Source organism: Carassius carassius, chromosome 32, assembly GCF_963082965.1.
Source record: "Carassius carassius chromosome 32, fCarCar2.1, whole genome shotgun sequence".
Lineage (NCBI taxonomy): Eukaryota > Metazoa > Chordata > Actinopteri > Cypriniformes > Cyprinidae > Carassius > Carassius carassius.
This window is the reverse complement of record NC_081786.1, coordinates 8,753,834-8,776,017: the sequence shown is the minus strand read 5'-3', so window position 1 is coordinate 8,776,017 and position 22,184 is coordinate 8,753,834. Positions and strand designations below refer to the sequence as shown.

Sequence of the window (22,184 nt, the reverse complement as noted above, 5' to 3'; positions counted from 1 at the left end):
TTCTATATTCCCACATCTCCACTCCAGGTTTTCTACCTCCCAGTCCCTGTTTTTACTGGTTAGAGAAACCAACCATGCATTTTATGAGGTGATGATTTTGAATTTAGCCTATTTTTTTACTAAAAATACATACGAATGAAATCGCACAAATTCATACGAGCAGCCAAGTTACAAATTGCAAAGAGAGTATGTTGGAGAAAAACAGCTTTGGGTCTGTATAATACAAAAAAAAAAATCAAGGATAGATAGAAAATGACAACACTCCGACATTCAAAAAAAGGAGAAAAAACTAAAATCACAAATCTGCACTTCCATTCTCAATTTATTATGCAATATAAGAAATATATTACTAGAAAATAGGGCTGCATGGATGATTGACAAAATGATAAATAAATTAATAGTTTATTAAAAAATATAATAAAAGTGACTTATACAATCATAATAGTGGCCGTTACTAATCATGCCACTACCAGAGCTGTTAAGAAACAGAGTTGCGACATGCTTTGATCTCGCCGGCACGTGGTCACGTGGTTCATAGAGCTCTCAATAGTTCCAAACAACTCCACACTGTCAATACGTTTGAATGGATTTAATCAGGACAGACAACAGTTTCACTATATTTGCAGTAATTTTGAGTAATTATTAACACATAATGTGCATTGTCTATGTATTAATAACTACTCTGACTATGCTTTACAATCACGTTTTATTCTGGGGAGTGTAAAAGAGACAGCATTAATATGTTCTCATACTCATTGCCAGTTCTGAAACGTGTTGATTTTTAAAAAGCTCATCGTTCTGAAAAGCTAGGTGTGGTCTGATTGGCCAGCTATCAAGTGCATTGTGATTGGCCAAATACGACAAGCATGACAGAAATGTTATGGCCCTTACTATACTGTGATGCCCTGTCCCAGTGCGACGAGACAAAACCAATAAAACCCATTACTGACGAGGAATTTGTAGCATCCAGTGGGGACATAATTATTGATTATAATGACTTTTACTGTCTTTTTACACATTGCATTGCACCACATAAACATACAACCATGTCTGCATTAGTGATCGGAAAAAGGACAAACATCAAGTGCAACTCTACACTGCTCAGAACTCGCATTTGAGTCATCAGTGGCAAATTCTTTAAATATGAAAACGTACTTACAGGCTGTGAGTCAGCATTATTTGTCAGAACAGCAGCATTGTAGGCTACGCTCACAGGAAACAATCCTTGTCCTCCGTTAAATGTGCTGCACACATCTGAATATCTGGTTTGAACTCTTCTGGAACAGTGTTGTAAATACAACTTAATCACTGATTTCTAGCTGTGTCCTCTTTTGAAAGACCAAACAAAGCATTTTTGCTTTTGCAATGAAACAGTGTCTCAACAACATGGTGACGGTAACAATAGTACAGCGAGAATCAAATGTATGCCTTCTTTCTTTGCATGAACATTTGGGTGGTGTTATGTAAATCTTCCCACACAGTAACGTAGACATGTGGGGCCGTTTAAACTAGGCATTTTAGAAGGGTGTGGATAAGTCTTAACTTTTAAAAAACTTAACTTTAGGGATCTTATCTATTCACAAACAGCTTGTAACACTCCAAAGAGAAAGGAAAACTTGAAATCGCATCATCTTCTTTAAAAAAAGGTAATCAGTTGCATTCAGCAAATTTATTTATTGTTCTTCTTTAATGGGCAATCTTTACTTAAACTCATTCAACCTCCTACAGGGACAGAAAGATTGCAGAGAGACTAAAATTTTAAATATTACAACTGCTGTAGCATCTGGTTATGGTCGCAATTAAGTTTTCGGTTCCTATGGAAGCCTACGGGAGTGTAGCAACTGTTTCTCAATGGTTCTGGTTACTACTAATTATTAGACAACAAATATATTGAAACGGAATTATGTAATTGTAATTTTTAATAACCATGCTATTGATCATCGGTCGATAATTGTGGAGCCTCAGATAATTACATCAATAATTAAAAGTAATAAATCAAATATACATATTAATACACACACACACACACACACACACACACACACACACACACACGCACACACACACACACATATATACACATATTCATAATTAAAGTGAATAGCGAATTCTAAACGCACCGAGAGCACAACAGAAAATAAAAGGGCAGAGAGAGAGAGAGAGAGAGAGAGCAATCAAATTAATTCATTACTGCAATTCCTCCCATAGGTTCCAAAGGGAAACGAGCGCAGTGCATAAACAATCAGACCAATTATGGTAGAGGAATCGGACCTCAATCAAGAAGAACTGTAATATCTTTGGTTGTAAGACAGTGAGAGGAGTGTGAATGTGTGTGTGTGTGTGTGTGTGAGAGAGAGGGAGAGAGAGAGAGAGAGAGAGAGAGAGAGAGTGGGGAGTCCAGCGCGCTCCGGGCATTTGGTGAAGGAAGCACGGAACTCGGGAGCGCATCAGCGGGATTGAAGCAGCGGCTCTCGAGCGCATCATGATGCGCAGACACTTGAAATCCTCCCCAGGATCAAATGCTAGATAAAATGATGCTTTTTAGACCATCCGGACTAAAGGATCGCCAAGCTGACTCTGTTGGGGGTCTGGAATTATATTTTAGTTTATCTGGGGGATGTTTATTCTGAGAACTCATACCGGAGAAGAGACTAGAAGACTTTAAAATGCTGCCTAGATGGGTCGAAGCCTCTTCAGAAAAGGTAAGGTATAATAAATAAATAAATAAATAAATAAAAGAAGACCTTTTAGAGAGCAAAGACAAGGAACTGTTAGTTTTTGCAAATTAATTTCTAGATTTAATTAATTGCGCGCTTGCGAGAAACTTCTTACATAACAGCCGTTATATATGCTACTCCTAAATTACATTTGAACAATTGTCTTATAAGTAGATTTAAAACAACAGTAACACGAAAAAACGCTGATAAATTTACAGAAAATTTTAGGCATGGTATCTGGTGAATATTTACGGGATGACATTTGGTGCCTGTATAGCTATATTTTGCAGTTCATGACTGTATTGTATGCCATCTACTCTTTTAAAATGTCAGTCTACACTGACTACTAAAATCTGCTGTGTACCTTGTAATGTACTGAGCACAATATATATATATATATATATATATATATATATATATATATATATATATATATATATATATATACAATTATAGATTAAAGTTAAACAAAATTCAAAATTGGCCTCAATATAAACCATGACTAATAAATATGCATAGACAAGGCTCAGTCTCACAGTTACCTACACAAACCCAATACGCCATCAGAACACACATATTCATATTCCTACTTTTCACTTCCAAAAGAAAAAAAGAATACAGTAAAATTACCATATAATATAATTCTAATATATTTGTTAACATATAGGATAACTTGCATTTAACCAGTTTACAGGTTATGTAGTATTTATAATATATATATATATATATATATATATAATACAATATTTTATAGAGTGTAAAAAGAGCAAAAGCTCTCACAAATAGAGAGAGAAAGAGGTAAAGCGAACATTTCATAAGTGTGTTTAAAGCAGTAAGATGTCAAGCACTTCCACGTGTGATTTTCCATGTGTGCATAACCACACCACTGCTCAAATCAGCTGTTTGCACTTGAGCCGTTCTCTAAGAGTTATTCAATGAACAAAACCTGAACACCATTGTAGAATGATAGTTGAAATCATGGATCAGTGTAGCCAACAAGCTAACAAATGGCTTTCACTATTATACATCAATATATTATACTATATAAATCAAAAGAAAAAATAATATAAGAAAGAAAAAAAATCCTGTAAGATAATTTCTTCAGAAATTAGATATGAGATATACAGCAACATAATATGAAAGCACTTTTTTTCACAAAATTTTAGAATAGAATAGGACATAATTTTTATATGTATACAACAAGGCCAGTGAAACTGTACAGTAGGTACAGCATTCTGCATGAGATAGTCTAGACAAAACAATATACACTAAATATGGTGCAAAAGCAATATAGAACAATAATACAAAATACAGTACACAAACTGCAGACAGTTAATAGATGGTGAGGAATAGGTGAGGACATGTGAGGCCACGATGAAGATTATTAAAATGCAATGATATTCAAAATGGCTACAACAAAATTAATTTGTGAAATCAGCACATCCAATAGCAATATTCAAGCCATCAGGCTGATATTCATTACATCTTGTAACCTGACATGATTACATAACTTGTAATATTTATTCTCTACCATGTAAAATGCACAATGATCCAACCTATAATTCAGTATAATTGATCAGTTTGTGCAGGAAGGAGACAGCTGCTAAAATGGCAGATGCATCTCATGAGAGGAATCAGAGAGATGCCTGTGTCTTATTGACTATATTGTATGTTTTGTATCATGGAAAGAGCCGTTTCTTTGCCGTTCAGACTCATGCACGCTTTACTGATTTAATAGAGCAGTTCTCACTGTCCCCAGGTTCAGAATCATTATTACTGAGAGGGGAACTCTGTGCCAGAGCATTGGAGAACAGACCTGTCCATCATCGTGGCATTTGACAGATTAAACACCTCAGTGCCCTTTACAAGTCTGAGAGCTCAGAGATGCTGATGTCGCCAGTCACCACTCTCTCCTCACAGAGAGCAAGTGTGAAGCAGTGTCCTGCTTTATTGCTTGCTGCTATTTCTTTCTTTTTTTCTATGAATGTCTTTTTTTCTTAATATGTAAATTTAATTTAAATCCATTTTATAAAAGCAGATAGTTCAAGCTCTGAATTATGATTGAATGTGCTATGTTTACACATTCAATGTTATTATTTATGCAGTAAGTTGCCATGTTACTTGGCAACCGTAAACAGCCTACAGTGAAGATAATGCAATATATTAAATAGGCCTACTTAAAAAAAAGAATAGTTTATAACTAGTAGAATAACTTATTGTTATTGAACAATAAAGATTTAAATGTCTTTATTGAACTGTTGCAATAATCCACTTGAATCTGTATTGAATAATATTGAATAATATTATTGAATAATAATTTTGCCACAAGTAAGGGGTTTGGGTATGGTAAAATCACTGTAAATTCAAATGGATTATTACTGTTTATGTTTCAGTGAAATACTAAGGGCCACTGTAGTAAACTTATTTCACTTGAATGATGTTGAAACCAAATTTTTGAGATATACAGACACACATTTTCCTGTAAAAACATTTCAGAAATAAAAAACATGCAGATGGTTTTGACATTGAAATAACATCTCATCTATTTTTATTTTCTGTTAAAATAGGGAAGGGGCTCAAAATGCTACTTGTGAGGAAGGTCGTGCCTTACGAGAATCGTCCAGCTGTGACGAGAGAGGAGGTCGTCTTCGATGAGTCCTCCATACTTGCTGCTCCGGCCCTCACACTTTGAAATCGTCCCTCCTTAAACTCAGAGTGACAATGTGATGAGCTCTGCTATCATTTCCAGCCCAAGCTTGGACGGAGGGATGAGAGGGAGTCGCATGAGTTAATGAGACTATTGCTCTTGTGTTGGGGAGCTTAGGACAGGCAATTACAGAAGGATTACCCAGCGACTTTAACATCGCCAACTCTCCACCGAGACGAGCTTCGAGATCCGCTAAGAACTCCAGTGTGGTGGATTTTATTAGATTTTTTTTCACCCTTTTTAATTACGTGCACTGTTGTTGCTGTCTGAAAGTTTGCAAAGTTTTACAAAATGGAGGTACAGATCCGAATGTGGAATAAAGACCTACCTACTCTGATCAGCCCGTGGATACCAATACTTCTGGGCCTTCACATGCATTTCTCCTGGGCCACAACCTGTCCAGAGGAGTGCCGGTGTGACAGGACTTTTGTTTACTGCAATGAGAGGAGTCTAACCTCAGTGCCTCTGGGGCTAGGAGAGGGTTATAAGACCCTCTACCTCCACAACAATCAAATCAACAATGCTGGATTTCCTCTGGAAATGCACAATGTTGCCTCTGTGGAGACGGTGTATCTCTATGGCAACCAGCTTGATGAATTCCCTCTCAATCTTCCCAAAAATGTGCGGGTGCTCCACCTGCAGGAGAATAACATTCAGACGGTGTCCCGGGCTGCCCTGGCACAGCTGCTACGCCTGGAGGAGCTCTATATGGATGACAACTCCATCTCCACCGTGGGTGTGGAGGAGGGGGCCTTCAGGGAGGCCATCAGTCTCAAGACCCTATTCCTTACCAAGAACCACCTGAGCAGCGTTCCCATCGGGCTGCCCGAGGAACTGAGAGAGCTGCGGCTCGATGAGAACCGCATTGCATTTATAGCCGAGAATGCGTTTGAGAATGTGACGGGCCTTGAGCTCCTCCTCCTGGATGGGAACTTGCTCACAGACGAGGGCATCGCCCCCGGGGCTCTCCAGACCCTCGTTAATCTCAAAACCTTGTCGTTGGCGCGTAACTCCCTCACAGTTCCTCCTCCTAATCTGCCAGCCGAGTTTCTAGTCAAGCTCAACTTGCAGGATAATCAGATGAATGAGATTCCTTTGACGGCCTTTCGTGGCCTCCATCACTTGGAGAGACTGGATATTTCAAACAACCAGCTGCAGTCTCTCACACAGGGGGTCTTTGACGGCCTCCACAGTCTGAGACAGCTCACTGTTCGAAACAACCTTTGGCTCTGTGACTGCAACATTAAATGGGTCATACTGTGGTTAAAGTCCCTGCCAGCTACCCTCAATGTCCGTGGCTTCATGTGCCAGAAACCAGAGAGGGTACGTGGCATGGTAATCAGAGAGCTAACCCTGGAGCTCATCCAGTGTCCTAACAGCACCGCCACAGTCCCACAGCCCACACTGCTCTCTTCCTCTACCGCTGAGTCAGCCACTCAAATGGCTTTTACACCCGCACGCTCCCGGCCTACACCCAGCCCTCCACGTCTGACGCTTCCACCACCAACTACAGGCAAAGATGGAGAGCAGAGAACGAATGACCCGGTCGGCTCAATGCAGGAATCGCTGAGAGTTTCCTTTGCAGTGCTAAACAGTTCATGCATTCAGGTAAGCTGGGTGTCGACATTCACCGTCACGGCCTATAAGGTGACCTGGGTCAAGCTCGGTTACAGTTTGATAACCAGCCCTATGCAGGAGTCGCTCGTGCAGGGCGAACGTGAGGGAATCACACTGACAACCCTGGAGCCCAAGTCAACCTATCGTATTTGCGTGGATCCGCTGGACGCGTTCAATAATTACCACCCCGGAGACGATACAATTTGCTCAGAGGTGACGACAAAGTCTGCTTCATTTCACTCTGGTGATAACGCCACTGGGCCGGAGCAGGCCACCCAGCAGGACCCCAGCTCGCCTTTCCTGCTGGCTGGCCTGATTGGCGGGGCGGTGCTTGTGGTCCTGGTGGTTCTGTTGAGCATATTCTGCTGGCACATGCACAAGAAGGGAAGGTCAGAGTCATCAAAATGGAAATACAGTCGGGGCAGAAGAAAAGATGACTACTGCGAAGCAGGGACCAAAAAGGATAACTCTATTCTAGAAATGACTGAAACTAGCTTTCAGATAGTTTCTTTGAATAACGAACAGCTGCTTAAGGGGGACTTTCGTATTCAGCCGATTTACACCCCTAATGGGGGTGTTGGATTCAGAGACTCTCAAAGGAGAAACAATAGCACAGAGTACTGCAAAAACAGTGTTCCAGAGTCTGATACATGCCATAAATGATGATTTTAAACAGATAACATCCTTTGTATTTAGATCTGACTCTTAAACGCACTGTATTTGAAAAGACAGACTGTATAATATGTAATTTATATTCTGAACAATATCGCCTTCCTTTTTTATTGCTTAGTAAAACTAAAATGATTTATGAATATTTAGTTTCTATGTTGTATTGCTACAATCCAAGCTCATGAAGATATAGTAAGTGAGCAATCAGTATTAGCAATCAGCCATCTTTAAGCACAAATCAAGGTCAAGTGCTCCGTTATTTTACACTATATATTTGTAAAAGGAGGAAATGAAGTATGGAATGGAAGGACGGTGTGTTGTCTGTTTAAAAGAAATTAAGGAAGAGTGAGCAGTTCTCACCAGCACCACAAGGTGGCATCTGTTCTCATCTCCAATATTAATTTGATACCTCAAGCTATACTCTCTGATCCAGCATCTCACATCTTAACTTAACAGCTCAGTTCACAAGGACTGAATGCAAACAGTTCCTGCCAAACAGCTGAAAACAAACCTCGGTCGATGCAGGACTAGAATTATATTGTGAAATTCAGCATCAGGGCTGATTTCCTTCACTGTCCTCCTGTACAGAGACATACAATTTTCGAATTTCTTTCTCACACTGCAGCAGATCTACTTCGATGAGCAAACTAGCTTCAACACAGAATATCTAAACTTTATTTAGTGCTGTTATTCAACATTTGCATAATAATTGCATTCATGCATGCTGGAGGAGGCTACACTTTTGACATTTTCTTGTGTGCTACATTAATTTTTGTTAGAAAATCCTTATGAATACAGTTAAGTCATTGTGTTACAGGTCCACTTTAATTGACAGATTTTAGGGATCTTCTCTAATGTTTTACACATTTAAATCATATGGAAAATAACTGAACCTAGCTTAAGGTTTTTAAAGGCTGGTTTCCTTATTAGTTTACAGTACACCTAAAACAAAAGCTCTTAGAACATTAGGAATTTTTTTTTTTTTTTTTTTTTAAGTAAATAACCAAATGTGAAGCATGCACTAACCTTAAGGGAACATTCTGTGCTTGCTAGGAAATACATGTGCCTGCATTCTAAAAACCTCAACACTATTCATCTTAATTGTTAAAAGCTGGAATTATGGTTTTACTAATCAGAACTAAAAAATACATTTAAATATGTCCTTTGAAATTCACATGTGCCCTACAACGATTTTGACATTTTGCTCAAATTAACATAATGCAGTTAGGTAGAATTTGTAACTTTGTTATTTCTTTCCATGTCTTAGCTGCACACCCAGTACACTCCCCAGCAGCAAGTGAAGATTGCAGCATTATTATAGCTTTGAAATGAGATCTTCTCAGAGCTCTGAGCAGGTGTCAATGAGCCATAGCACAGCAATAAACAAGGCTCTAGGGTTAATACTCCCACTGACCAGTTTTACGACAATTCTTCGCCTGATCTGGCCCGTTTTCCACATCCAAACCATTCGAATGTGTGATACATGCCATTTTGTCTCTTTATATCATGGCTTTAGCATTTATGATATGTATGTGTGAAGCGATTTATAAGTACTCATAACTCACATAATGCTTGCCTCATTTATCAAAAGGTGATGTGTGTGACTGATCACCAATGGTCTAAAACATGTCTACCTTTGTTTACAACATTGGTAGCACTTACAGTCAGGTTAAATTCATTAACATCAGTTAATATCATGAACTAACAATAAACAGGAATTTATAACATTTATTAAATCAAGGATAAATGGTAATTTGTAAATATGCTCAAAGTTCATTTTGTTTATTAAATGTAAATTCATACAACTTGAAATGTCAAAAGTATTGTTTATTGTTCGTCTATCATAACTAGAGTTAATTTTTTTCATTATATATAATTTGCACTGTATATTTTCCAAAAAGTTTGACTAAAGAAAAAAAAAAAGGCTGTTACAACATATAAAATAATACTAGCAACAAACCGAACAACAATATTACAGTACTATTAATGCTTAAGTCCTCTGAGGAAATTTTTACTACAATCGATAACTGAGACATTAGAATTAGAGCAAGTGAAAGTGAGTCTGCGGTGTGATGTGAAAGATGTCAAAGCACCGTTTTTGGTTACAGAGTTGCCACAGACAACAGTAAATAATTGAAATATCAGACCCATGAATTCTGCAATTGACCAATCAGATTGCATTAATTAAAAATGTTAACAAAATGAAGCTCATCATACAGTGTTACCTAAAAGTTATGCCAAGCATGCATATTGAAACATTCTTTCCTAGAAATTCATGGATAATAAAATGTCATTCTATCTTTCTTTATCACTAAAAGGGTCTACAATTACACCATATACTGAATGGATAGAACTGGGTTATTTTTTGATGGATTGCATCATTAGTTTGGCTTCACAGTATCTGAGTAGTGCAATTTTGTGGCTAATAATTTGCATGCATAAATAACACAATAAACTCACACCCGGAGCTCCTCAGCATGACCTTTCACTCCCATCAGGCAGTGTGTGTGAGAGACAGTAATTAGCCATTAAATCGGTACATCTGGGCCCTCCAGCTGTGTGGTCAACTCTAAATGAGCTAGAGAATAAACCATCATTCTTTACCTCTCGCTGTCCCACTGCAGAGACCCAGAGAAAGGCCAGGAGTGCTGAACTGCTTTATGAGTTCAGAGCAGCACCCATTTGTAATCATAAACAAATATTGGAGAGAACCATCTGACTGCACGCTTCATTACAATCAATTCATACAGCAATTCCATTATTATTGCCAGTGTCCATACGCCCATCTCGGAAAGCTATTCTCTTCACTGCAGGCTGGTGAATTATTATTTTTTTTTTTTTTTTTTTTAATACATTTTTTTGTAGATTTTCTGTAATGGAAAAACTCACACCTTTCATAGTGATTCCTGGTTAAGATGATTTGACAGTGGCATAGTGTGGATTACAACAACAACATCATCAACAAAAATGCTTTTAAAAAGCAAAAATCAATTTGCAAATTTGAAAACACTTTTATAAATATGCCCACAAGAACAACAAAATATTTTCTGAGGTGGAAGAATTTATATCTATATATGTATTCCTGGTTTAGATGTTTGACAACACTTGAACATAATGTGAATTACATAATAATAAAAGATTTCCAAAGTATACCCACACAAGATTTAAACAAAAAACACAATGACAAAACTCTAAAATGGTCTGTAAAAATGATGAAAACATTTTAACAACTTAAATTTTTAATTCCTTAAAACTTGTGTATCATTTATGCAAGTGCCTCACTTTTAAATTCTTCCAAAAATTGGCCTGGATATTTTTTATTTATTTCTTTGTAAAACAAAACAATCATTATGCCACAAATCCTGTCAATTGAGTTTAATTTGTATTGTATCTAGAATATTCCATAATAAGTTTATGACCTCTGGTGTTAAAGGAGGTCATTTACCAACGTGATTTCTCCAAGATGGACATGGAGATGGATTGAGGGATGCTGTGATGGCAGATGGACGTGGGTGGCAGGCTGGGATATTAATTTCTGCATGCCAGAGGGTTCTTGGGACCTGATCTGTCACAATGGGTCTGAGCTGCACCCTAAGGTGAAAGAAACAGTTGGGTGTGTAGGAATGAATTGAATAAACACAGCGTAACGTGAGCCAATAGTGGAAACCAAGTCAGCTGAACAAATTACCCACCTACCCTATTGTGCAAAGCTGTGCAGCATCAAAAGAGCTCGAGGAACCAAAATGCAATCCATAAATGTTTCCAATCTGCTTCCCAAGCCGCCACGACTTTGAGTAGTGTCATACGTTTGCAGTAAGGGTATTCTTTTTCTGCATCACAACATGTGAATAACAAGCAAAGTTAAAAATAATTGATCATAACAACAGGCCAGACTTCAACAGCAAGATGTGCTAATATTGACAGGTTTCACACTTATTGCCATGATTGCTGGTTTCCGGAGTTAGACCTCTGATCATTACAATTTGATTCAGGGGTCAGCAAATCCATTGTTTGCCTTTAATAACATAATAAGCCATATTCAAACACACGGTACGGTGGTATAAATCATTAAAAATGGAAGTGGATTGTTAAAAAAACAAGACAATTAGATTCAAAGGTTTAGGTATCATTAGCAATGAACAAGCATTTATTAAAAAATACGTATTAACGAATATGCATTAATATTTATTAAGCATAATATAAGCATAATGTTAAAACCGTAAAACTCAAAATGCAAGGCATTCAGCATTTACAAAACAATAAATCGAAAGGTTGTGAGTTCGAGTCCCGGGCCGGCAGGAATTGTGGGTGGGGGGAGTGCATGTACAGTTCTCTCTCCACCTTCAATACCACGACTTAGGTGCCCTTGAGCAAGGCATCGAACCCCCAACTGCTCCCCGGGCGCCACAGCATAAATGGCTGCCCACTGCTCCGGGTGTGTGCTCACAGTGTGTGCGTGTTCACTGCTCTGTGTGTGTGCACTTCGGATGGGTTAAATGCAGAGCACAAATTCTGAGTATGGGTCACCATACTTGGCTGAATGTCACTTCACTTCACTTCATAAATTAGCAACAGTGAGATGGTTTCAATACAGTTTTTCCTTCAGTTGTCTTCCAGAATAATGCAATTTATTGTTTTGCATACTGGGCGTTTAAAAAAACACCATGATTTGGTTGTGTACAATTGCATGTCCAATTATTTTAAGGATTAAGCTTTTGTTTAAGAGCCAATATAAATGGAATGAACTGGTATTGACTGCATAATGCTGACTAATTACAAGTCAGCTGTGAGCTCCATAGTCTCATTAGAAATGTGGCTACAAATTAAAAGGTTAATGCATCATAAAATGTGAAAAAGCACTGCTGTTTTACAACTTTTAGGTTTGCTATGGAAATGACACCACCTATGACATAATGACCAAATCAAAGGAGAATTTGTTGGACGTTCTCGATTCTTTCAGAATTTGAATAACAAATAATGATGTCTAAGAGCCCCAACTAAATTATGCAACAGGGGTGTGCAGTTCCCTGCAGGCAGAGCATCACCTGAATGAATTGCTGGACTGATCTTCTCCTAATGTGCACCGCACAGCACTTGTTCTCTTCATTAGACAGCCCTGTTTGATAGATCTGTAAGAAAATTACATATTTTGGATTGATCTGATACTTATCTGCCACGTTGTTGCTGGGGATACTGATGATGAGCCTCTTTTGCCTGTATGACCTGTTGTATGAACTCAAACATGCATGACTATACAGCTCATGCATGAACTCGTGTGCACTATCATTCTCATATTTCACTTTTTATAGGCTGCGGTGGAGAAAAAAAGACACTATGTCCTTGTGCAATTATCAATAATTACATTTCCCTCTAACTGGCTTGCGAGGCAAATATTAGACACAAAAGTCTTTCCAACAATTTATGTTTCAAATTATTGCCTGAACACAATAATCAAGCAATGAAAGCTAATGTGGTGCATTGTGTCTACAATAAAACTGCAGGCAGTCTAACAGCAGTAGGATGTGTTCATCCATTTGCCCAAAGCTCACGTATAATTGTCTTATTCATCTTCTACAGGGCATTTATTGAAAGATGTTCGATTATGTTTCCTGTAGTAGAAAAATGTGACTGTGGTGTCTTCTCTGCTTCTCACTGCATAAACTTCTGCCTTATATTTTTGGATATAGTTTAGAAGTGCGCAGTCTGTAATGTCAAAACTTCCTGAAATGTCAGTGCAAAAGCAACATTTAAACAAGCAGAGGAATACAGGAATTAAGCAGAAAACAACTACGTGTGTGCATATTTTCCTGGAATAAATCAACAGAGTGAGATTTAAATCCATTTCTACAGCTTTTATTACTATTAATATTATTGTTAAAAAAATAATTCACATATTAATTATTATATAAATTTAGTTGCACACACACACACATTGTGTATGTGTATATATATATATATACATACACACACACAACACTTTTCTGAAGAACTATACACACATACACATTCAAACATTGCAGTATTATTATACATTACAGAATAAATTATTAAATATAAAAATATATAATACTAATAACTAATTAACACAAAACTAAATAATACATCTAAATAATAATCTAAGCTAAATATGAATCCAATGCTGGAAGAAGAGAAAATAAAAAGTTGCACAAAATGATTCTAACAATGTCATATAATCATTTCTATATCACCAGGACCAAAAGAAATGCTATGGTATCTCTAAACTAATAATTTCCTTCTTTTTCCCTTTCTATGACCTGATATTGCAAAGGCAGATTGCTTTTTTATTACTAAGATTTCCTGCCTCTACTGATCTGGAATGACTGCCCACGCCCAATTCTGTCAATGCTAATGCTTAATGAGAAACCCATAAGGCAACATCCAAGAAGTCATTTGAATCAAATCAGCATCAAATGAAGATACTGAGAAGCTCCAAGCCAACATTCCCACAAACCAACACACCCCTGACCCTGAGATCTCCTTCCTCTGCCCACTGGCCCTTATATCCATGTTATTACAGTTACTCCTTGGAGGGCCGACACTCTTTTAATGAGAACTCAAGAGTTTCAACACAAAATTTCCCCACTAAAGTGAATGGTTGCCATGTTTCGATATTATATATTATTAAAGGAGTAGTTCACTTTCAGAATAAAAATTCTGTGATCATTTACTCACTCCCCCCTTGTTCCAAACCTGAGTTTCTTTCTTCTGTTGAACACAAAAGAAGATATTTTGTAAAATGTTGGGATCTGAACAGTTGATGAGCACTTCTGACTTCCATATTTAGGGGAAAAAAAAAAAATACTATGGAAGTCAATGGTGCTCATCAACTGTCCGGATCCCAACATTTGCCAAAATATCTTCTGTGAATATAAATAAACAGATTATTTTCCATTAGTTGCATTTCATTAGTAGTTTGATAATGCAGAAATTACACACTGCACCTTTAATATTCACTGTAATATTTTTACCTGCTCTCAGTGTGAGTGACTCAGTTTGTTGTGACTCAACAACCCATTTCCTTAGGAGAGTCACCAATAACATGAGCTGTTGAGTACACTGAGCTGAAATATACACCACTTCAAGTGGATTCGAGGATAGCTTTAAACCCACAATTTTAAACCACAACTATACTGAATTAAGAAAGCTGGGGATTAATCTAAATAATGGGAATTGATTGAAACTCAGCACCCAAACTGCCTGGGAATAATTAAACTGAGAAAAGTGTGACTGAAATGTAAAGTGAGGGAGAAAGGAAGGTTAGAGTAAAAACCTGATACAGAGAGAGAGGAAGAGAGAGTGCAAATAATAGTCTCTGCTGTGCAATCAAAGCTCATGATTAGTTGATCACAGACAAGTCCACAACTGTTGCACTGCGGCCAGTCTTGAAGCAAATGGTAACAATCAGTAACAACAGTCAGTAATCAGTGGTGCTTACAGAGAAAAAACTAAAGAAAAAAAACTTTTTATTTGTACAAAAGCAAAGAAAAAAGTCTAAAAATGAACATCTACAACAAGAAACATGGGAAGCTTTCCCCTTCCAGCCTTCGCAACTTTTCAGAAGCTCTGTTCTGGTTGTGGACAGCAGGGAGAAATACTACAGATAATACAGTTAGTTTCATTAAGAGTTAGGTTGCATAAATCGTCTAAGATTTGGTAATAAAATCAATGAGTTTAGTAACTAAGCATGGATGAGGCATACAAAAAGTGTCCGAATACATCTTAAGGCCACATGTGTCGACTTCAAACAGGATTCACTACAAAACACGGTAGACACAGCTCATGTTTGTGGATGTGGCTCTGGGCAACAAAAAGGCAATTGTAATACTAAGCTGACCTTCTGTGAATTTTTCAGAGAAAATATTACGTTACGAGCAAAAGAAATATCACAGTATTTTGTCGACAGGGATGCGGTGCTCAGCTGTGTGCGTTTGCTTTAAATGAAAGGTTGAGAAATATGTTTGTGTAATCTTCCCAATCGGATTACTGCTTACAGGGCCTTCAGGAACAGAAGAGCAGCTACATCTGAGCTCAGCTGTGTGATCTTAAAATGCATGTGCAGTCACTGCTAAAAAATGTCATGTTTTACAGTAGTGCCAGTTCTTAATCTCGGCAAACTCAGAATGCTATTTCACAGACTAATTCAGATGGATTCATTACGCAAAATAAAAGATATTTTTGTGTAGACTATAAATCCTGAGATTTTTTTTTTTTTTTGGTAGATTGTAGCTTTCATTCAGAATGAAAAACAGAACTAAGCAATAATTTATCTGATAAAAAAAAAAATATTTTTAATAAGTAAGGGTGCATATATTTTGTGTGCACAAAATCTAACATTATAGTTGATGTTTTCTAGTTAGATGTTTGTTTATCATGTATCTTGGGCTTGACAGCGACAGATGTACTATTATGAATTCCTCTGTGGTTAGTCCGCAACTACATTTGCAGTGGATTGCTCCAAAACACCTCGTTTGTGTAATGCAGTTTTGTTTCCTCAGGAACTTCCCGCCTGTGTCAGGAGACGTTAAGCCGTAAATTGCTGGTATTGTGTGTGGTACTGTAGCTGACCGGCTCCTCTGGGGTTTGTTTGGGTGGGAGGTTAGGTTTGTTGTCTCTCTCTAGGGTTATAGAAAACTAGGAAATAAACTAATGCACTACAATCACCATCCGCTTAACTGTCACCTATGTGCCCTGAATAATGGCTGCACAGTCAAAAAAACAAGCATAAAGAAAACAAGTCTACCACAAAATGTACACCACCATTCAAAAGTATTAAGCCATTATTTCAGTTTCACATGATATTTTCAAAATCATTCTATTATGCTAAAGAAACATTTTTACTATCAATGTTGTCAATGTTAAAAACAGTTGTAATGTTTAATATTTTTATGGATACATTTTTTTGAGTATGAATAAAAGCTTCAAAAGAACAATATTTAGAAATCTTAAAAAAAAAAAACAACAACATATACACATAATCAGGGGCGTAGCACCAAATTCTGGGCCCTGTATACTCTCAATGTCAGTGGGCCCCCTACACATGCCATTGTACGATGCGGATTAGCAAAATTATTATTATTTTTTTTATTATTTGATTATAAACAAGTATAAATAGTGTTTAAATCTATAATCAAATCAGATTATAGTAATGACTGGTTCTTTCATTCACCACCTGAATTGATGCATTTGGCCTACTTGTGATCAAACACCTTTAAACCTTAGGCTACATCGGGTTCGTTTGTGTACTAACATTTTGATCCATGATACTGATGCAAGTTTTAAATTTAAAACACTTATTTTTGAACAGAGAACACGAGACAACTGTACCCTCAGAAACCAATCAAATAAGCTAAGCCTGCCATAATGATAAAGGAATAACCTTTCAGTTTTGTAAATTCCCATTAATTCCCTTATATTCCTGTTAACTCCCATGGAAATTTTCCAACTTTGAAAATTCCCAGAATTTTGCAACCCTATTCATTGGCTTTGATAACATCATGAATTTATTGAGCATTGACTATAGCTTTTAAGCACAGCACTGTTTGTTTCTGAAACTGGTTAATGTTGGCAACCTGAAGTTAGGCCTGGCCCATAATTTACTTACAGCAACAAGCAGCCTGGTTGATAAACTAAGCTAAAGATTTAACATTAGCATACATACCAGGGGGCGATTCCAGGATTTTGATTTTAGGGGGGCTCAGCCCCCAATAAGGGTATGATTAAAAAAATATTATTTGACTATTAGGGTAGGGTGGTGTGCTACTAACCTTACTGCAATCCACTATTCCATTGTATTCCCTGTATTACATATATGGGAGTAGGAGTACTGACTGAGCCATATACAACACTGTAATAAAAAAATAATTATTGGATGTGACCACTAGAAAATAGGGAATGTCGATTTTGTTTTGTTTTTACAATGAAGACCTCCTGATTCATTCACTGTACAAACACACGCTCTCATGTTTCCAGTACAAACACAACATTTTACTGTTTGCATTTCTATGCTCACATACAAACCTCAGATAGGAATTTTTTCCTTTGACGATACCACTGCTTTTTCTTATAAAATGTACAGGGAAATTGGCAGACAATTAAAACAATGGCAGGGTTCAATGACTGAAATGAATCTTGGGAACACAGTGGTATTGTGTGTGTGAGAGGCTGTCTACGTTTTATTCTCACCTGACTGTTGCTCATTTGCAGACCTACTCCCGCACGAAAAATTTTTGTATATCCATCTACAATGAAATATAAATTATTTTAGTTTTTTAGCTTTTTAGCCTTTATAATAAACAATACGGTTGGATATTCATAAAGTCACCCCATGAAAATTGATGTCATTTTAAGTATTTTAACTAACCAGCTAATATTCATTAAGAATATAGACAAACCATGTATTAATGTAATTGTCTATTGGCAATATGATTAATCTGTTTTATATTTATTTCTATTTATTAAAAATAACAACATGAATTATCAATTTGCCACTTCTATAAATCAAGTACAAATCTAGTATAATAGTATAAATCAAGAAAATCAAAAATCCCTTTACTCTATGCTTAATCTAATTGATGTATCATGACACTCCTCCTGATTCATTATTACTTAATACAAAACTATATTTAATAATACAAAACAAAATAACTCCACATTCTCTCTCTGGGCCATCTAGTGCTTTCAGACAATGATGTGTGTCTTTAATAATTTTTGTTCATGGCTGCATAATGTAATGTCAAAATACATAATAATATGTCTGTAATTTTAAAAAGTAAATTAAAATAAATCATGATCGTTTTCTGAATCTAAAGTATGTTTTCATGGGTGTTAATCACTTCATTTTTGTAGGAATAAAAAACAACTATCACACAAGGGCTAAAGGTGAACGAGGAGAACGCAGCGAAACGTATTGGTATTGGATGAGAAACCGAGCCGTCCCGTGTGCTCCCAATGCTCCAGTAACATTACATTATGTAAACTGCAATGCATTTATGACAAAGAACTGCACCGATGCAGATGTAATATCATAGCATTAGCAATCTATCAATAAATGCACGCACACACGACACACACCTTGTGCTCTCTGATGTTCGCTCTGCTCGGCGCCACTGCAGATTGAAAAATGCGCTAAATCCAAGCAGACTCAGATAAGGGGAGGAGCCGAAACTTGACGCAGCTTGCCGCCTTTTCAAATGAGTTTTTTTAAAAGGGGACTGAAGCGATCAAAAATGTATTAATCAAATATTTTTTTAGGGGGGCTGGGCAGAAGAAAGGGCCTAGTGACGCCCCTGATACATACATTAGCAGCAGCTGTCTGGAGTTGACTACGTTAATTTTAATTGGATGTAGGTGCATAACAAGCTAACTCAGTTCACCTTTTGGAAAGAAAGTAGTCATCAGCTGCTTCCCCTCATTCTGCCTCCTTTCTTTTTCCTTCCTGTCTTTCTTTTTTTTGAAAGCCTGATTTGGGCTTTTTTTTGCGCAGCATGATCAGGCTCCCAGGCTCTAGACCGCTCAAGACTCACCGTGTTACTTGTTTGCCGCTGGCTGCCGTCTATGGGCGGACTAAATTTTTGTGGGGGGTCCAGAGTGTCTGGCACTGAGTTCATTCTCTCAGTTGGTGTTATCAATATATTTTGAAATGAATAATGACATCAATTGGAGGACCCAATTAATTCGAATTAGGCTACAAAAAAAAAAAAAAAAAAGTTAAAAAAAATAAATAAATTCTTGGGATTTTAAAGGGCCCTCTCCCTAGACGGCACCCTGGGTAGTCAGGTCCACTTCCCCCCCCCCACTACCACGCCACATAATTACTGTAATTATGAACTATTTAATGCATTTTTGCTGAATAAAAGTCTTAATGTATTTCCATCCATTCATCTATCCAATCAATCAATCAGTCACACCCAAACTCTTAAATGGTAGTGGTCATGTTAAAATAATCAGAACAATATTAATTTAAATAGGTAGTTTAGTCCATAATAATAATAATAAAACAACCATTATGTCATTCATATCTGTATGACTTTGTTTGTTCTGTGGATCACAAAATTAAGATCATATTTTGAAGAATGTTTCAGACCATACATTGAAAATCAATGGGGTTCTAAAGCAACAACGGACTTAAGTACCCAAAAGATGTTTTTTAAAATATGCATTAGTTCCACAGAAGAAAATAAGTCACGAATGTTTGAAATGACACAAGGTTGAGTAAATGATGACAAGAATTTCAAGAAATACTTTGTGGGTTTACTTTTCCTTAACACGGTTTAATCTAAAACAAATTGTCAAGATTACAAATTGATACAATATTGCTCAAAAATGTACATTTCTAATCCAAGTACCCTGCTGCCAGACACTACATTCAGAATAATCTTTGTCTAGCACATCAGCACAGAATAAGGGGCAGTTAAGGCTTTGTTTCATGTGGAACATTTGCCTGTTTGACACTTTTTGGCCACTCGTCTTATCTGGGCTTTGTACAGCTGTGTTTGATTTTGCAAGAAATGATTGCCGTGTACAGAACAGGCAAGTATCTGAACAGAACAGATAGGATGAGTCATCTACAGCTGTCAGTGATGAGCCTGTTTAAAACAAGAGGGTGGAGGAAAAAAACAAAGAACTTCACTGGACCCACACAGGCATATGTTTTCAATATAAAAATCGCAAAAATCAGTTTTGTTTGTTTCCGAAGGTCTGAATAAAACTGAATATACAATCAAAGCTTGTGATCAAATCCAAACATTAGCTCTCCAACCCATCAGTGGGAAAAGAAGCAACACTTTTGGTGAGATCTGCAGGTAAAACTGGAGCAGTGCTCCCCACAAGAATAAGTGGCAGGGGGGATAAACCATAAAATGAAAAGAAAGGGAGATGTACCCTGAAGGTCGCACAGGAAATGAAAACACCATCTATAATAGCAATAAAGGTCAAAGTTTGTACGTTTGAGTGACACACTGGGTCACACTTTTTCTTCTACCTAATTTCTTAGCATCTCACAACAGCATCTGAGTAGCCAAGGGCGTTGATTATATATCGTGAACATATTTGCAGTTCTTACGCGATTGCTTTGAGATATGATTCAGCGGCACTGAATTAAACCACATACTTGAGCACTTGGCCATGAGAGATTAAAGTCTATTCACTGAAAAGATTCAACACAAGGGACACAGCTTATTTCAAGACATGGCCTCTCTCTCCTATATATTTATCTGAATGCTTAGTACAACCAACATCTAGATATCCGGCAAGTGCAGCATATTAAATTTGCATGGCAAATCCCAGCCTCAAGCATATCATAATCACATAAAGGCAAAATGAAATGTATTCAGTCCCTTAAAATGCAAAACATGGGTTGTGCAAAACATGGTCTTTCACAAAGTTGCATTTGTAATTACGGTCGGATGATTGACACGTAATTTTTCTTTCTTTCGCATTTGGTGTTATTAGTATTTTATCATTATTTCCTAAATCTGATACATCTAGAACATATGAATATTCCACCCAAGACATTCGTTCTCAGAAAATGAAGTGCAAATATCTTCCTCCATCAAAGATGGTGGCATATAATTATACTAGCAGGCTGCAAAATTGACTTTTGCTTTCAGAACTCTTGGTCTTGTGAATGGTCATCTCTGAGTTAATTTCCCTGGAGTCTCCCCCTTACAAATTGTATGTCACTCTTTGCAGAATTGAAATGTAATGATGCTTAGAGGTACCTTCAACAGGCGATCGAACAATGGCTACATAGTCTGCTGTCTTTGAGGGCTCATTTTAGAATGGCAAAGGCAAAAGTGCTATTTCTTTATTGTTACCCTGCAGTAGAAGTGGAGGTGGTCGCATATGATTAATAATCAAGCCTGAATTTCTACTGGAGAGTGTAGTAATAATGAAAAAAAGAGGACTGAGGTGACAAGTGTACTGTTATTATTATTATTATTATCAGGCTATTATTTTTATCTAATTAATATTAGGGCTCATTTGTTCATTCAAATTTCTTTTTGTCAGCTTTGAAAGTGTTGTGGGTTATAACCAACCACACATGATTCAGTTGAGTTTAGGAATAGGCAATGGCCAATCAGAGGCGTTCAGATTAGTCATCGCTGAAACTTTGGAGTTTTGTTCTTGACTTTGCTCTCTGACTGAACGCTGCTCACTCGCAAATTCTATCATCATAAACAACAAAGTGCAGATGTACCTGTGATGTAAGTATAAGAGATTTATTCATCATACAGCACAGACAGCTTCACTGATTATAAATGGAGCCAGTGATAATAATGTTCTTTGATGATGTAAATGTTCTTTGCTTGTTTCTGTAGCTGCTGTTTGAATAACTGAGATGTAAGCAACTTATAATGCTTTCATTCAATTTATACATTATATTCATTTGATTTCTTGCTATGTTTTACATAATTTAAATTATAAAAAGAGACCAAGCTTTTTCAAATCTGTGT

General features: G+C 37.0%; 1 protein-coding gene and 1 long non-coding RNA gene across 3 annotated transcripts in view; one reads left to right on the top strand and one right to left on the bottom strand.

Annotated features, from left to right (window-relative positions):
- The first annotated feature begins 2,216 nt into the window (after positions 1-2,216).
- si:dkey-87k14.1 (leucine-rich repeat transmembrane protein FLRT2) lies at positions 2,217-8,689 on the top strand. Its single transcript, XM_059520124.1, has 2 exons — positions 2,217-2,702; positions 5,285-8,689. The coding sequence occupies exon 2, from the start codon at positions 5,716-5,718 to the stop codon at positions 7,702-7,704; it is 1,989 nt and encodes a 662-aa protein (XP_059376107.1). The 5' UTR covers positions 2,217-2,702; positions 5,285-5,715; the 3' UTR covers positions 7,705-8,689.
- Positions 8,690-11,075: 2,386 nt separating this feature from the next.
- LOC132113187 (uncharacterized) overlaps positions 11,076-22,184 on the bottom strand; it is a 69,863-nt gene continuing 58,754 nt past the window's right edge. Inside the window, exons 2-4 of one of the 2 annotated variants that reach the window (XR_009425104.1) lie at positions 12,756-12,839; positions 11,407-11,540; positions 11,076-11,301 (exon numbers count right to left, since the gene is read on the bottom strand). This is a non-coding gene — a long non-coding RNA (uncharacterized LOC132113187). The remainder of the gene's footprint in view (positions 11,302-11,406; positions 11,541-12,755; positions 12,840-22,184) is intronic. The other variant, XR_009425105.1, reaches the window with a different exon arrangement.

Bases quoted from the DNA above. Each gene is read 5' to 3' on its own strand.
- si:dkey-87k14.1 (XM_059520124.1), top strand. From the start codon at position 5,716: ATGGAGGTACAGATCCGAATGTGGAATAAAGACCTACCTACTCTGATC.